The 16,833-nt window shown below is 43.2% G+C and overlaps 2 protein-coding genes, 1 non-coding gene and 1 pseudogene across 6 annotated transcripts in view; 3 read left to right on the top strand and 1 right to left on the bottom strand.

The window, feature by feature from the left end:
• The first annotated feature begins 495 nt into the window (after positions 1-495).
• On the top strand, positions 496-5,744 carry LOC140708847 (large ribosomal subunit protein uL13 pseudogene; annotated as a pseudogene).
• On the top strand, positions 4,901-4,987 carry LOC119626863 (small nucleolar RNA Z195/SNORD33/SNORD32 family). The gene has a single exon (XR_005243056.2). It is a non-coding gene; the product is annotated as a small nucleolar RNA Z195/SNORD33/SNORD32 family (small nucleolar RNA).
• Positions 5,666-16,833, bottom strand: part of GABBR1 (gamma-aminobutyric acid type B receptor subunit 1) — a 49,745-nt gene continuing 38,577 nt past the window's right edge. For all 4 annotated transcript variants that reach the window (XM_073005777.1, XM_073005775.1, XM_073005778.1 and 1 more), the window contains one exon: positions 5,666-6,321. In XM_073005777.1, coding sequence (XP_072861878.1) covers positions 6,127-6,321 — 195 coding nt within the window. In that variant the 3' untranslated portion in view covers positions 5,666-6,126. The remainder of the gene's footprint in view (positions 6,322-16,833) is intronic.
• On the top strand, positions 6,331-16,710 carry LOC103221879 (olfactory receptor 2H2). Its single transcript, XM_073005779.1, has one exon. The coding sequence runs from the start codon at positions 10,919-10,921 to the stop codon at positions 11,855-11,857; it is 939 nt and encodes a 312-aa protein (XP_072861880.1). The 5' UTR covers positions 6,331-10,918; the 3' UTR covers positions 11,858-16,710.

A 16,833-nucleotide genomic window follows, 5' to 3' on the forward strand; every position in this document is an offset into this window, starting at 1 on the left:
CGTAGGAATCAGTTCCAGTGCTCTTCATTAATTGCCAGGCAAAATAGCTATAGTAATGTAGAAACTAGAATAAAATTTAAATTAGGTTAGTTATAAACACCCCATCCATTATCTACTCCCAAAGCTGCTTCATCCATGAATATTTAATATGTCACAAAACTATCAGAGATTGCTAATATATCCCATAATATAATATGAAACCAAAAGATTTTTCACAAAGCTAAACTTGGGAGAGAATCATAGCAAAATGACATGTAATTCTGAGATCATCATTGAGTATGGTACGTGAGTCTATAGCCACATGTGAAAACGATCTGAATATAATCCAAAAAGCTATTGCAGTCATGGGCTGCAGAATAATGTGGTGGCCAAGAGGCTGTGATATTGTGATATAATAAGAAATACATATTTGGCCTTTGATCCCAGTTCCTGGCACAGAGTTCCTAAGGCCCTTGTAATTCCCTGAGCAATAGGGGTGCTAGGAGAGTCTTTTGTTCTAATATTTGGTCTTTGACCAAATATGTTAGTTCCTAACATTGAGCTCTAATCCCTTGGAATTTCCTGGGTAACAGGAGCATCTTTTGTTCTAATGAGGTGACCCCTTGGTGGGCCCCTGAATAGGGACTCTGACTGGAAGGACCAAGCCATGATTAGAAGTTTGAAACTTTCAGCTTTACCCTCATCTTCCAGAAAATCGAGAGGGGCTAGACATTGAGTTAATAATCAACTATACCTATTTGAAAAAGCCTCCACAAAAATCCCTGAACTACGGAGCTCAGAGAACTTTCAGGTTGGTGAACACACAGAAGTGCTGAGAGGGCGGCATGCCCCGGAAGTTCTGTGCCCCTTCCCACATACTTTTTCCTGTGCATCTCTTATATTTCGTTGTTCATCTGTATCCTTCGGAATATCCTTCATAATAAACTGGTAAATTGAAGTAAAGAGCTTTCATATATTCTATGAACTGCTCTAATAAATGATCAAACCCAAGGAGGGGATTGTGGGAACCTCCAATAGGGTTCCCAGTAGGTCAGAAGTTCCAGAAGCTTGGACTTGTGATTGGCATCTGAAGTGGGGAGCAGTCTTATTGGATCCTTTAATCTGTGGGATCTCACTCTATCTCCAGGTGAATAATATCAGAAGTGAATTGAATTGAATTATAGGACACCTAATTGGTGTCCACTGAAGAATTTATTGGTCAGTCTGGGAGAAAAACCAACACGTTGGCCAGGCGCGGTGGCTCAGCTCTGTAATCCCAGCACTTTGGGAGGCCAAAGCAGGCGGATCATGAGGTCAGGAAATCGAGACCATCCTGGCTAATAAGGTGAAACCCCGTCTCTACTAAAAATACAAAAAATTAGCCGGGCGTGGTGGTGGGCGCCTGTAGTCCCAGCTACTCGGGAGACTGAAGCAGGAGAATGGCGTGAACCTGGGAGGCAGAGCTTGCAGTAAGCCGAGATCGCACCACTGCACTCCAGCCTGGGCGACAGAGCAAAACTCCCATCTCAAAAAAAAAATAACAATAATAAAATAAAATAAAATAAAATAAAATAAAATAAAATAAAAACCAACATGTTTTGGTGACTAGAAGTGTCGAATGTTGAGGATATAGGAGAAAATTGTCAGTTTGGGGGTTTTCTGCAAATACCCAGAGCCCTTTCCCATTGTGCAGCATCAGATGATCTGGATTCAAATCCATTTTGAATCCTGGACCTGCAAACTCATGCCCAGAATGTGGTGCCATATCAAGGGCAGTATTTGCATGTTTCTCGCAGGTTGGACGTTCAGCAGAAGCAGGAGTTAGATCAGTGTTGGTGAGTTGAAGCCATGCTATTGAACACATACAGACCTGCATCCTGCCACCATCACTACTGCCTTCATAAGTCCATTTTTACCAGGACTAGGGTGGCCTGTGGAGAAAGCTGCTTAGTGTGAACTGGCCTGTAGTCACTGTTTACTTGGTTGTTTAGAGCCCCTTTTATTGTGGATGCTCTCTAGTGGGCATTAGCATGCAAAACAAAGATATTCACAATTTTCCCATTTTCATAAATAAAAAAAGATTTCCCATTTTCTTAAATCCATCCAAGTGCCTCGTCTCAAATTTCATTGTTCTTCATCCTCTAAACCTCCTCCTTCCAAGCCCTTGACCAGCCAACAAAGCCATTTGCCACTGCCCATGTATTCACAATATTCTTCCATTAAGCCATTATTCTTTCCACACAAAATAGATAATCAGGTGCACTACTCAAAGCTTTGCCCATTGGGAGGATTTACAATTTCTATTGTCTTCCAGAACTACTCTTGAGTGCGGCTATAATGCAGCAGCCGCCCATTTTCAGCTCACACCAATGTGTTGAGCAGATACATCCATGAACCAAGGTCATCCTATTTTTCCTCCATTAGCCAATTATAAAGCACCCCTCACCCCATGACAGATTAAAGACGGCTACAAACTATCGGACAATCATCCCATCAGGAGGGCTATCTATTTCCCCTCCCCTTGAATCTGTGCTAGTCTATGTCTGTTTTGACAAAAGCAGTGTGGCAGAAGTGACACCATGCCAGCTCTGGGGCCAGCCTGTAAGAGAACTGGCTGTTCCTCATTGCTATCTTGGAGTACTGAGTTTCCAAGTAAAAAGTTTGACTATCATGCTGGGCAGACCATGTAGAAAGGCCCTGAGATAGCATGAAGACAGAGAAGAGTCAAGATGAGCCCAAACTTACAGTGAATCCACCAAGGTGACAGGCATGTGAGTGAAGCTGTCTCGGACCCTCTAGAGCAGTCCATCTGCCATCTGAATACCTCCAAGGGATCCCAGCTGATACAACATGGAATATAAGAAAACCCAGCCAATTTCTTCCCAAATTCTTGGCCCACAACATATGAGATACAAAGAAGTTTGTGTTCATTTAAGCCCATTAAATTTGGGGAGATCTTGTTATGCAGCAATAAATAACTAGAACACTCCCATGAGCCACTGGTATGAGCAAGTTGGGAAGTACCAAGGCCACAGTGTGCAGGACATGGGAACCTGGTCCCCCACTTCAGCACCTTGCATTTGCCCTCCAGTTCTGCCCACGATTGATCCAGGATATACTACTTCTCTCTTCCAATTGATGATGTTGTAACCACCAGACCTCACCATTTGATTGATTTGACAGGACCCAGCTCATGATGGACAGTCCTAGCCTCATGGCCATTTGATGTCTCATGATCAGGAGCTCTGTCTCTATTAAGGCCCAAGAACAGGCTAGGACTTGTTTCCTAATGGAGTTCACTTTCCTGCAACAGACAGTATAGCTTTGATCAAGAACCCCTTTGATCAAGGCCCTGCTATTTCTCGGCCCCAGAGGCATCTTCTGGTGGATGGTGCAAGGCCGGCTGCCCCAAAAGACCCAGCGAGGCCAGGCCACCTTGAACCACCTCAAGGTGTCTGATGGCATTCCGCCGCCCTATGACAATGGGAAAGGGCTCCGGGTATTTGCAGAAAACCCCCAAACTGACCATTTTCTCCTATATCCTCAACATTCAACACTTCTAGTCAACACATTGGTGTGAGCTGAAAATGGACGGCTGCTGCATTATAGCCACACTCAAGAGTAGTTCTGAAAGACAATAGAAATTGTAAATCCTCCCAATGGGCAAAGCTTTGAGTAGTGCACCTGATTATCTATTTTGTGTGGAAAAAATAATGGCTTAATGGAAGAATATTGTGAATACATGGGCAGTGGCAAATGGCTTTGTTGGCTGGTCAAGGGCTTAGAAGGAGGAGGTTTAGAAGATGAAGAACAATGAAATTTGAGGACGAGGCACTTGGATGGATTTATGAAAATGGGAAATCTTTTTTTATTTATGATTGTGATTTTCCTATGTTGTGATTTTCCTTTTGAGGCTTGCCCAAAATGCCACAGTGTATCTTTTCCCACCACTGATACCTTTAGTGCCTATTAGGTCTGTTAAGTCACACGGCCAAAGCAGTACCACATGGCTGATATGACAGCGTAGAACAACTGCAGACCCCATGTCTGCTCTGGGCTTCAGTCAGTCGCTAGTAAACTGTTCCATGTGGTACTCCCATGAGCGTGGAATATGCTTCCTCTAGAAACTAAATAGGACAACCAAGCATTCTCTACCCTGGAGAAGAGGAAGGAGAAGACCAAGATTCACTAGTGGAAGAAGAAACAGCTCATGAGGCTACAGAAGCAGGTGGAAAAGAACGTGGAGAAGAAAATTGACAAATACACACAGGTCTCCCCAAGACCTATGGATTCCTGGTCTGAGCCTAATAAAGACTGTTTATTCCAAAACACACACAAACAAAAAACACTCCTGTATTATAAATTATTCTGTGTAATGGTGTGTTACTGTGTATCTCTTTCCAGTTCTGCATTAGTGGTGTTAAGTGTGAAATGCAATAATGTGTTCTTACTTTAGAGGGATATCCTGGCACGAAGTTTAAAAACTCTGAAGATGTGGAGGATGCTGAATCTTCACAGGGTATATCTCCCACTCTCTGGAGTGCATTTGTCTTACCAGTGTCGCCAATATGCTTGTCCTCATGGCTCGTTCTGTTTGATTAATAAGATATTGCTGATACAGTGGAACAATGTGATGTTTTGCAGAATGTCCAGAAGGTCCACGTTCAGTGGTGTGTTGCAGCTAGTTCATACTGCCTCATAGAGCCAACAGTTAAATTTCCAGAAATTGTGTAAATCACTTGTTAAACATGACTATTATTTTAAGAAGTTATTTTAAGACATAGGTAACAAATCCCTAAGCTCTTCATTTTCTAGGTATTTATCTTACCATATTTTCTATACTATTCTGGTTATTTATATCTGTTATGTCTGTATAATAAAAATACTAAATAATGTTGTCTGGGCTATAATAAAAATATTCTGGATCGGTGATGAGCAACAATCACCATCTTTCATTTGAGTTTCATGGCCATGAGACCAACCCCATGCACTGCTGCTCCGAGACCTGCCAGCCACTCCCATTCCTTGAGTGCGGTCCTCCTGGCTCAGAAGTGATTTTCCATTAGGCTGTCTTTTAATTTAAACATGAACTCCGCTCTGCCCATCACTGTCTGTGTGCAGTCACAGGTAGAGGGAGAGCCTTCAGGTGGCACCCTCAGCACTTCCCAACTCTTTCCCTCCTTCTAGGCTAGAAGGTGGTGGTCATGTGCTGCGAGAGCATCAACATTTCTGGCAATTTCTACAGAAACAAGTTGAAGTACCTGGCCTTTCCGCAGGCCTTTCTCCGCAAGCAGATGAACACCAACCCTTCTCGAGGCCCTGCTATTTATCGGCCCCAGAGGCATCTTCTGGTGGATGGTGCAAGGCCGGCTGCCTCAAAAGATCCAGCGAGGCCAGGCCACCCTGAACCACCTCAAGGTGTCTGATGGCATTCGGCCGCCCTATGACAAGAAAAAGCGATAGTGGTTCCTGCTGCCCTCAGGGCTGTGTGTCTGAAGCCTACGAGAAAGTTTGTCTACCTAGACACCCAGCTCATGAAGTTAGCTGGAAGTACCAGGCAGTGACAGCCACCCTGGAGAAGAGGAAGGAGAAGGCCAAGATCCACTACCAGAAGAAGAAACAGCTTATGAGGCTGTAGAAATGGCGGAAAAGAACATGAAAAAGAAAACTGACAAATACACACAGGTCTCCTCAAGACCCACGGACTTCTGGTCTGAGCCTAATAAAGACCGTTTGTTTATTTAAAAAAAAAAAAAAACCCTCTGTATTATAAATTCTTCTGTGTAATGGTGTGTTACTGTACATTTCTCTACAGCTCTGCATTTTCAGTAATCTCACATTGACATTATAAAATTGGCCATGGTGAGAATATTTACACTATAGAAATCAAGGCTTTTTTGCCGGAGTTGCAGCACATCCATGTCCCTATTATATGGACCCTACTATAATGGGAGAGTTTTAACATGGTACTGAAGCAAAAATGTAAATGTAAATGTACACTTATATCCATACCCTGTAAATTCAAACTGCCTTTGGTCTTTCTTCCTGATAGTATTTGAAAAGAACACATTCATCCAGGCGCAGTGGCTCACGTCTGTAATCCCAGCACTTTGGGAGGCCGAGGCAGGCAGATCACGAGGTCAGGAGTTAGACCAGCCTGACAATATGGTGAAACCCTCTACTAAAAATACAAAAATTAGCTGGGCATGGTGGCATTCGCCTGCAGTCCCAGTTACTCAGGAGGCTGAGGCAGGAGAATCGCTTGAACTCAGGAGGCAGAGGTTGCAGAGAGCCAAGATCACGCCGTTGCACTCCAGCCTGGACAACAAAGTGAGATTCCATCTCGAAAAGAAAAGAACACACTATTCAACAGATTAATAGCTATATAACATGGACCTGAAACCGTGTTAATCAGGCACAACAGCTGCAATTACAGCTATTTCTTGGTTGGGTTTGTGCTAGTCTGGTCACCTTTCAAGATGCCTCTGATTTTTGTAGTGACCAGACAGGTGAATTAAATGTGAAATATGATAGGAATGAACCCTCACATCCATTAAAGGTGGCATCAATCAGCCATTTCCCTTGAATTGTGATATTGTTCTTGATTTACTGTCTTTGTGGTAAGAGGTGTAGATTCAGGGCTTCCACTTGAATCTGTAGTTCTTACTCCACAGATTAAAGAACTATGTGGGGATTCTGCCAACTGCCAAGCATGTGCATTCCAGTTACAGATTTAAAGGCTGCAGAAATGACTACTGAGTAGATCCATGGATGTAGTACATGCCATTTATTAGCTGACCCCATAGGCTCCCTTTCTAACGGAAGAGAAGCATAACGATTCAGTTATATGAAGATTGGCTAAATGTCCTAAGTACTCTCCAAACCCAGAGCTTTATAATTCTGTTACTACAATGTGATCCATCGCAGAAGAATTAAATAGAAAAGGAGGAAGCTGAGAACTTAAAAAACTGAGGTTCTGAATGGATGAATCATAAGCTTGAGAGGACTATCAGGATGCCCAGGATTCACTGGATGTGGTGGGGAAGAGAGAACCTGTCCTTTTTCTTCCTATTGACAGAAAGAAGCAGTGAGGGACCTCTTTTATCTACCACAGTGATGACTATTGTTGGCATATTTCCTATAGATATTCCCCTGCCCCCTTTACCATAATTAGTGGCTAATGAATTGTCTGTGGGCTATGGACCCTAGGGTCTCAGCAGAATTAATGAGCTCTTTCCCTCCGTGGGATCCCTCTCTCTACCACCATACCATGTCAACATTTCTACCTCCAATGCCACTAAAACACAGGCACACCTCTTCTTAGGTGGAGGGGAAAAATTGTTGGCAAAGAACTCGATGTCAAAGAACTCAATGGCCAAGTTCTGACCTTGGCCTCATCCTCCCTGCAGAGACTTGGTGGGCTTTGGTTGGTGCACACCCTCTACAGTTAGCAGATTTGGGTTCAACCATCAGCTCTGGTGCTTACTTACTGCCTTGGGAAAGTTATTTACATGTCTTTGTTTCAACTTCTTCATATTGGAAGGAAGAGAATAATGTGTAGAGTTGTGAAGGACAATCAGCAGTGTAGGCTAAATGTTTAATAAACATCTTGGTTGGTGGCAGATGGGGAGAGCCCTAATTTGTAGTGTTTGCCAATTTTCATAGTGTAAATATTCCTGCCATGGCTGTCTCAAGCCACCAATGGTTTAATAACTGTCTCACAAAATTCTTAAATTTTACTAATCAAGAGATAGTCTCAGCCAGCTCCAGCTCATCACACACATGTGTGCTTAGAAAAGTGCCAGATGGCCAACATTAGCAATCCCTACTGTGACCAGAGATGCAGTTGCCCATTCAAGGATGCCCATTCCTCTTTATTTTTTTTTTTGTTTCTTCCTGATGTACAAGTGGAGGCTGGGTGCCAATTAAGAGCTCTGTTATGAGGATTGCTGGTAGCAGAAGAGATTTTTATTTGATTGAAGGTAAGTAGAACCTTTGCTCTTTGGCTCTGAGATATCAGTTTCCACCTATCCTCAACACTGGAGCACCAGATTTGGAGTTAAATGTACTCTAAAATCTTAGTCCTAGCACTTATTGGCTAGGTAACCTTATACAAGTCTCTTATCTTGTCTGTGACTGTTCACTTTTTGGTAAAATTGGGATAATTATATCTCTTTGTAGGGTCACTGTGAGAACCAGATGTTCAGGGAGCTGTTTATCATCATGCTTGGCACACAGGAAGCACCTTACTAACAGCAAGGGTAGGTCATGGTCACTAGCCTATCATAAACTCCTTTCAAGGGACCTCCCAACTCCTTCCCCAGCTCCTAACACAATGCTGGCACTTTGGGGTTTAATAAATGAATAAATGCACAGACCAATGCATGAATATATCAGAAGGAAAAGGAGTAGGAGAAAAATAATGAGAGTGGAAAAGACAGAGATCAAAGAGGGAAAGGGAAAAAAAGAGTCACTAAGAAAGGTGTAATCTAAAGAGATTCAGCAATATAGCAGAGAAAGGAAAGGAGTAAAATGCCAAGATAATGACAAAGTTAGAAATGTAGAAAATTAATTAGGATGACACATGATGGATGAACAAGAAACAGTTGGCTATTGTTTAAGATTACATGCAAAGAATTTTATATTACAAAGAAAACAAAGGAGGGGGGCGGTAGCTAATGAGCATGAGGTTTCTTTTGGGGGTGATGAAATGTTCTGGAAGTAAATGATGTTGGTTGCACAACTTGTGAATATACTTTAAACCACTAAATTACACACTTCAAAAGGGCGAATTTTATGGTATGTGAAATACATCTCAAAAAATGAAAGCGAAGGCATAATTAAAACTTCAGAGGCCAGGCACGGTGGCTCATGCCTGTAATCCCAGCACTTCGGGCGGCTGAGGTGGGCAGATCACCTGAGGTCAGAAGTCTGAGACCAGCCTGGCCAACATGGCAAAACCCCATCTCTACTAAAAATACAAAAATTAGCTGAGCATGGTCATGAGCGCCTGTAATCCCTGCTACTTGCGAGGCTGAGGCAGGAGAATAGCTTGAGCCCTGGAGGTGGAGGTTGCAGTGAGCAGAGATCACACCATTGCACTCCAGCCTGGGCTACAGAATGTGACTCCGTCTAAAAAAAAAAAAAACAAAACAGAATGGTGGTGACGTCTTGAGAGGTGAGGAATTGAGAGAGCAGGGAGGGGCACACAGGAGCTTCTAAGATACTTGAAACATTTGCTCAGTTCCTTAATCTGTTTGATGGGCGTACCAGGGGTTGACGTTCTTCTTTTTTTTTTTTTTTTTTTTTTTTAGACAGAATTTTGCTCTCGTTGCCCAGGCTAGAGTGCAGTGGCGCAATCTCGGCTCACTGCAACCTCCGCCTTCCAGTTTCAAGAGATTCTCTTGCCTCAGCCTCCCAAGTAGCTGGGATTACAGGCACCCTCCACCATGCCCAGCTAATTTTTTTGTATTTTCAGTAGAGACAGGGTTTCACTATGTTGGTCAGGCTGGTCTTGAACTGCTGACCTCGTGATCCACCCACCTCGGCCTCCCAAAGTGCTGGGATTACAGGTGTGAGCCACTGCGCCCGGCCCTGACATTATTATTCTTTAAACTGCAATTTGCCTTACTCATACTTATGTTTAAATATGTAACAATATTTTAAAAATTAAAAATATATTTTAAGCAAGAAAAGAATAATGGGAGAAAGGAAGAAGAGACAATGGCAGAGAGTCCTGGCAAAAAAGGAGATGTGATAGAACTTAATACAAGATGGAGACCCTGTAAGAGGAAGACACTCCCGCCATCCTCTGAGCTCCATGGCACGTTTGTGGGTGGCCCACCATCTCCTCTGCTCCCCTCATGGCCTTCCTAAGGTCCTGAGTCCTTGTCTCTGACCTGCCAGAGTGGCTTCAGTCTCCCACCTCCAGCTCTCAGCTGACCTTCTATGCCCCAATACATCTCTATTTTAAGAAAAAAACCCAACCACCTCCTCTAGGAAGCTTTCCCTGATATATCCGACCAAATAGGTCAGTCATCCTACAGAACCTTTACTCTCATTCACCCAATACATTGGTGTTACTGGCCTTTAAATTTTGGACTCTTTTTTTGGTGGTGTCTGAAAGACCACAGGATTTAGGGAGAGTGACTCTTGGAGTCTTTCGATAATGTTCCTGTGAACTCCTGGTGATTTTAACATGCTTGTGGCCACTCTCGCCTCCTACTTGTAAGCTACTCATGGCAAGGACGAAGCATGTGGACCAATTTCCACTCCTCCCTTCCGGTCAGTTGGTTCAGCAACTTAGGTTGCTAAAAAGGCCAGGGCAATCAACCTGGTCTCTCTGTAAGTGGGGACATCTCAAAACAAAACAAAATCTCTCTTAGATAAAACACTGTCTCTGATAAGCTCCCTTGCAAATGAAAAAATACAAAACAAATGGAATGTACAGAGTTCTATAAAATTCATTCAACCAACAGAGCAATAATTGAGCCTACAGAGATAACTTATCAGAAAATTCATTCAATATACATTACGAGATCATCCAATAAATAAGAGACAACTCTAGAACAGCATTCAGAACATAGTGGCACTCAATAAGTTTCCCTTGAATGAATGAATTAATTAATGCATATTTTAAATCAGCCTCCTTTGCCCTCACCCAGGAAGTCAGAGGCACCAGTGTGAGTCTCCATCCACTGTCCAGTACATTCATGGTTTCCTCATTCTCACTAGACAATGTTTGACCAGAAAGAACAGGGAACGAGAAGGAGCTGCTGGATGGTGATAAGCCTGGGAAATGGAGGCTGGGTGAGCAGAGACAGAAGAGAAACACCCACCTGCTGTGACCTCACAAACACCCAGGCTGAGTTTTGATAAGACAAGTTGAATCACACTGGGGTGACAGCCTCATCCTTCCAGGTACAAACAAGAAAAGGTCATGGTTAACCAAAGCTCCCCCATGGGCTTCCTCCTTCTGGGCTTCTCTGAACACCCAGCACTGGAAAGGACTCTCTTTGTGGTTGTCTTCACTTCCTACCTCCTAACCCTGGTGGGCAACACACTCATCATCCTGCTGTCTGTGCTGGACCCCAGGCTCCACTCTCCAATGTACTTTTTTCTCTCCAACCTCTCCTTCTTGGACCTCTGCTTCACCACGACTTGTGTCCCCCAGATGCTGGTTAACCTCTGGGGCCCAAAGAAGACCATCAGCTTCCTGGGCTGCTCTGTCCAGCTCTTCATCTTCCTGTCCCTGGGGACCACTGAGTGTATCCTCTTGACAGTGATGGCTTTTGATCGCTACGTGGCTGTCTGCCAGCCTCTCCACTATGCCACCATCATCCACCCCCGCCTGTGCTGGCAGCTGGCATCTGTGGCCTGGGTCATTGGGCTGGTGGAGTCAGTGGTTCAGACACCATCCACCCTGCGCCTGCCCTTCTGCCCCCATCGGCAAGTGGATGATTTTGTCTGTGAGGTCCCAGCTCTAATTCGACTCTCCTGTGGGGACACCTCCTACAATGAGATCCAGATGGCTGTTGCCAGCGTCTTCATCTTGGTTGTGCCTCTCAGCCTCATCCTTGTCTCTTATGGAGCCATTACCCGGGCAGTGCTGAGGATTAACTCTGCAAAAGGGCGGAGGAAAGCTTTTGGGACCTGCTCCTCCCATCTCACTGTGGTCACACTCTTCTACAGCTCAGTCATTGCTGTTTACCTCCAGCCCAAAAATCCCTATGCCCAAGAGAGGGGCAAGTTCTTTGGTCTCTTCTATGCAGTGGGCACTCCTTCACTGAACCCTCTCATATACACCCTGAGGAACAAGGAGGTAACCAGGGCATTCAGGAGATTGCTGGGGAAGGAAATGGGGCTCATACAAAGCTGAGGGAGAGCTGCTTAATGTGCTTTAAAAGAGAGGAGATTCCATGTGCTTTTATCAGAAAGTTTGAGTTCCCTGCCCCTCTGCCTTCCTCACACCCATTACATTGCGAGAATGGATGAAAGCCACGTCTGTGTGTATGCGTGCAAGAGACAGCATCTGAAATGTAGTAAAGGCAGGTATCTTTATGTGACAAATTATAGGCATTAAGTATAATATTTTATATTTTTCTATTTTGTCTTCGCCTCCATAGTCATGTTCCTACCTTTATCATTTCAATTGTTAATTCCCCTCCCTTGCCGTATGCCCACTATTCCTTCACCTCCAATTCTAATTCCTACCACATCTTCTTTGCTTCTCCCTCATGTTTTTCCACTTCGTTATATGCCTGTTTTGCATTCTCATTCTATTTTATTCCTCAAATAACAGCAAAAGAGAAGGGGAAGCTGAAACCCAGTTAAGTTCAGAAACTCACCCAGGAATACACAGTGTCCACAGCATCAGAACTAAAATCCAGGCCCCATAATTTTCAGTCAGGCAACTCTCAAATACACACTGTTGCTTTCACACCATAATCAAATATCTCAGTATTTCAGGCTTGTGCCTTACAAAGGAAATTTGTAGATTAGCTTTAATAATGTAAATTAGCTTCTTTAGTCCTATTTCTTCCCTTACAATGCCCACAAATCGCAGGTAAAGGATCAGCTAGAAAGACACAAAAATATCTTAATGTTTAGGCTGGCACAATTTCGACATTGTGGACCTTGGTGTCATCTACCGGCCAAATATGGTATTGCATGTGACATCCCAGACTTCTGCTCCAGGGTCATCCGAACTGTACTTTGCTCAAAGACATAGGTATTGTTATGATACTATAAAGCATTTATGTAATCGTTATGATAACCCAAGTAACACTTAAAGAACAGATGCTCCTTGACTTATGATGATGTTACCTCCCGATAAACCTATCATATACTGAAAATATTGTAAGTTGAATATGCATTTCATACACCTAACCTACCAACATCATAGCTTAGCCTCGCCTACCTTAAACATACTCAGAACACTTACATTAGTCTGCAGTTCAGCAAAATCCTCAACACAAAGTCTATTTTATAATAAAGTTTTGAATATCTCATGTAATTTGCTGAATACTGTACTGAAAGTGAAAAACAGAATGGTTATATTGGTACTCAAAGTGCGGTTTCCACTGAATGTACTTCTTTTGCATCATCATAAAGTCAAAAAATGGTCAAAGTCAGGAACTGCCTGTAATTTACACATATTGACTCATTTAATCCTTATAACAACACTATGAAGCAGATAATATTATTATCCTTTTTCAGAGGTAAAAACTAAAACACAGAATTCATGTTACCAATTGAAAATGTGCAAGCCAGGATTTGAACCCAGGAAAACTGGCTCCAGACTCCATGCTCTTAACCTTGCCTTTTGGTACAAATAATGCCTCCCGAGCCCAGGTGAAAAGCTTCAACTTCTCAACAAGCTTTGAGGAAATCATTTTAATCTAAAACTATATCTAAATGATCCCCCAGCCGAAGGGGTTTTGCTTCCTTAAAATAAGAGTTTTTCAAATACTTCAAAGCATAAGAAACAATAAAACAATAAAACTTTTGGAAAAAGTTGTGTTACAGTTCATTGTGTATGTGTTTCTGGCTTAGTTCACCCACTAGATTTCAGGCTCTCAGAAGGCAAGGACCAGAATTTTGCATAAAACTGGCACCCAGTTTTATAAATGTATGAATGAATGAATGAATGAATGAATGAATGAATGAATGAGTGAATGAATGAATCCTACTCTCCAAAGAGAATATCTAAAAGGTTCTGGGGTTCCAATCCCACAGATGCTGTCTCCCAGCTTTTCCCTGGCAAGGGCAGCAATACCAAATTCCCTTTGAGTACACACTGATAAAATAAGAAAAAGGAAAATCTTAGTTTTATTTCTAGTTCCAACATAAAATGATTTTGATTCAACATTTACCCTGGCATTGGCACAGAACAACAATATTAATTCTTGTATAATCCTAATCTTTATCCTAGCCATCCTTGTGTTAATCTTATTGTCTCCTTGACTTCATTAGAGCATATCCTAATCTTAATGTAGAGCCCCCATTTTATATTTAATAATCCTAATCATCCAGGCACAGTGGCTCACGCCTATAATCCCAGTACTTTGGGAGGCCAAGGCAGGCGATCACAAGGTCTGGAGTTCGGGACCAGCCTGACCAACATGGTGAAACCCCGTCTCTACTGAAAATACAAAAACAAAACAAAACCTAGCTGGGCGTGGTGGCACACACCTGTAATCCCAGCTACTTAGGAGGCTGAGGCAGGAGAACCTGGGAGGCGGAGGTTGCAGTGAGCCGAGATCATGCCACTGAACTCCAGCCTGGGCGACACAGCGAGACTCCATCTCAAATAGTCATAATCATAATCTCAGCCCTATAGGTAAGGCTAACCTTAATTCCACTTTTCAAATCACTGTAGTAAGACCTTTTTTTATGACCCCCTCTATCTTCTTTCTCTTACTGGCACCTAGAAATGTCTATACTTTTCTCCTGTTTATCAGTTCCCTACAGCCAGAGGCTGTAATGTTTGTGTATAGTAAAATCATTTCTAGACAGACTCTACGGAAAGTGCAACAGATAATTAAATAAAGCAGTCTAAAAGAATCTGCTTTGTTGAATAAATGGTTTAACATAGGCCTTAAGACTAACATCTCTTATCCCAAATTCATTCAATTTCCATGTAACAGTCATCTACTGGATACTCTGTGAGAAAATCCAATATAAGGTTACTCAATCACAACCCCTACAATGTCCCATGAAAATAGGGATGGTCAGACACATAGTTCCAGCATGCATGACAGTTACACAACTGAATTGGAGCAAATAAGAGTCTACAGGAATACAGAATTGAAGAAAAAAGTGTGTGAGTGCTTGGAGCGGCAGTGATCATAGACATCTTCTTAGAGGTTTGAACCACAGAAGAGTAAACAAAATTAATAAGAAATATTTGCTGACTGTGTGGAAATGAGATGCAGAGACCTCCTTTTTAGGGGCCTGTGAACCCCCAAGCATGGAAATAAAGCAAAATCCTGAGTTTCTTCAAGGAAAATTCCAGGCACCTAGCTAGCTCTGAGAAATAAGTAGCAACTTGATAAGCAAGAAGGTAATAGCAGCCTAAGACAATAGCCAAGGAAGTTAAGCGTTCGGAATAGGTTTGATTTCCTCGTAGAAACTAAAGATAACATCTTAACATATGTCTCTGAGTTGTCTCAGAAACTCGGAACCCCACCAAATGGATCTGATGGCATAGACCTCAGAGGACAGGAAAATGATGACTGAACTTTAACCGTCATTCTTTGTTCTAAGTTTCTTCCTGAGGGGCTTGGAGAAAGTAACACCTCCTAGCCAGTTAACATTTTTCTACTGGACCCCAAATTTTTAAACAAAGCTTCTCTTCCTTAACCAGCTGCAAATTTTGGGACTTTTTTTGTTTTTGCTTTTTTGAGACAGGCTTTTGCTCCATTACCCAAGCCGGAATGCAGTTGCAACCGTAGCTCACTGCAGCTCAACCTCCCGGGCTCAAGCAGTTCTCCTGCCTCAGCTTCTAATTTAAAAAAATTTTGTACGTGCAGATACAGGGTCTTGTTATGTTTCCCAGGCTGGTCTCAAAGTCTTGGTCTTAAGGAAGCCTCTCTCCTTGGCCTCCCAAAGTGCTGAGATTACAGGCATGACCCACCATACCTGACCAGAAAAACCTTTGAATCTATCTATAACCTGTAAGCCCGATTCAAGATATCCCACCCTTTTAGATCAAAACCAATATGGAAGCCAGGCGCGGTGGCTCACGCCTGTAATCCCAGCACTTTGGGAGGTCGATGTGGGCAGATAATGAGGTCAGGAGATCAAGACCATCCTGGCTAACACAGTGAAACCCTGTCTCTACTGAAAATACAAAAAAAAAAAAAAAAAAAAAAAAAAAAAATTAACCAGGCCTGGTGGCGGGAGCCTGTAGTCTCAGCTACTCAGGAGGCTGAGGCAGGAGAATGGCCTGATCCTGGGAGGCAGAGCTTGCAGTGAGCCAAGATCGCACCACTGCACTCCAACCTGGGTGACAGAGTGAGACTCCATCTCAAAAAAAAAAAAAAAAAAAAAAAAGTGGAACCTCCATGCATCGATTTACAATGTTCCTTGTAGCTTCTACTTTTCTGAAGTTTACCCTTGCCTTTTGTTTTGTTTTGTTTTCTGTTTTTTGAGACAGGGTCTTGCCGTATTGTCCAGGCTGGAGTGCAGTGGCACAATCACGGCTCAGTGCAGCCTCAACCTCCTGGGCCCAAGGGATCCTCTCACCTCAGCCTTCTGAGTGGCTGGGAGTACAGGCATGTGCCACCATGTTTGGCTAATTTTTTGATTTCTTGTAGAGTTGCGGTCTCACTTTGTTGCCCAGGCTGTTCTTGAACTCCTGGGTTCAAGTGATCTTCCTGCCTCAGCCTCTCAAAGTGCTGGGATTACAGGTGTGAGCCACTGCACACTGCCTTACCCCTGCCTTTAAAAACCTGTGCTACAGTAGTTAGTCAGACACGAGCAGGGCAGGAAAGGGCCTCCTTCCCCACCAGGAATGACAGGCAACCATCAGGTGATAGGCGGTTGTTAAGCTGTCTCTAAAATAATAATTGGTCACAGCCTGTGCCAGGAAAAAACAGTCTCCCAATAAATAGAAAAAACTGAAACTGGTAAGATCTCAGGTGTTGGGCAAGTGGGCTCATGCATGGAGACTAAGGGGAAATGGCAGCGTTAACTGGTTTATAACCTTATAATAAGACTCCCTGGTAAGGGAAGAATGCCTCAAGGGAGCATACGTACAACTCCAGTAAACATACCATGCATGTGGCCCCTCCCAAGCACTAGCAGGCCACTGTCCATGCAGACAGCCCACCCCAAGGGAAGAATCAGGGA

The sequence above is a fragment of the Chlorocebus sabaeus genome, chromosome 17, assembly GCF_047675955.1.
Source record: "Chlorocebus sabaeus isolate Y175 chromosome 17, mChlSab1.0.hap1, whole genome shotgun sequence".
NCBI lineage: Eukaryota > Metazoa > Chordata > Mammalia > Primates > Cercopithecidae > Chlorocebus > Chlorocebus sabaeus.

Excerpts from the sequence above, each read along its gene's own strand:
- LOC103221879 (XM_073005779.1), top strand. The coding sequence starts at position 10,919 with ATGGTTAACCAAAGCTCCCCCATGGGCTTCCTCCTTCTGGGCTTCTCT.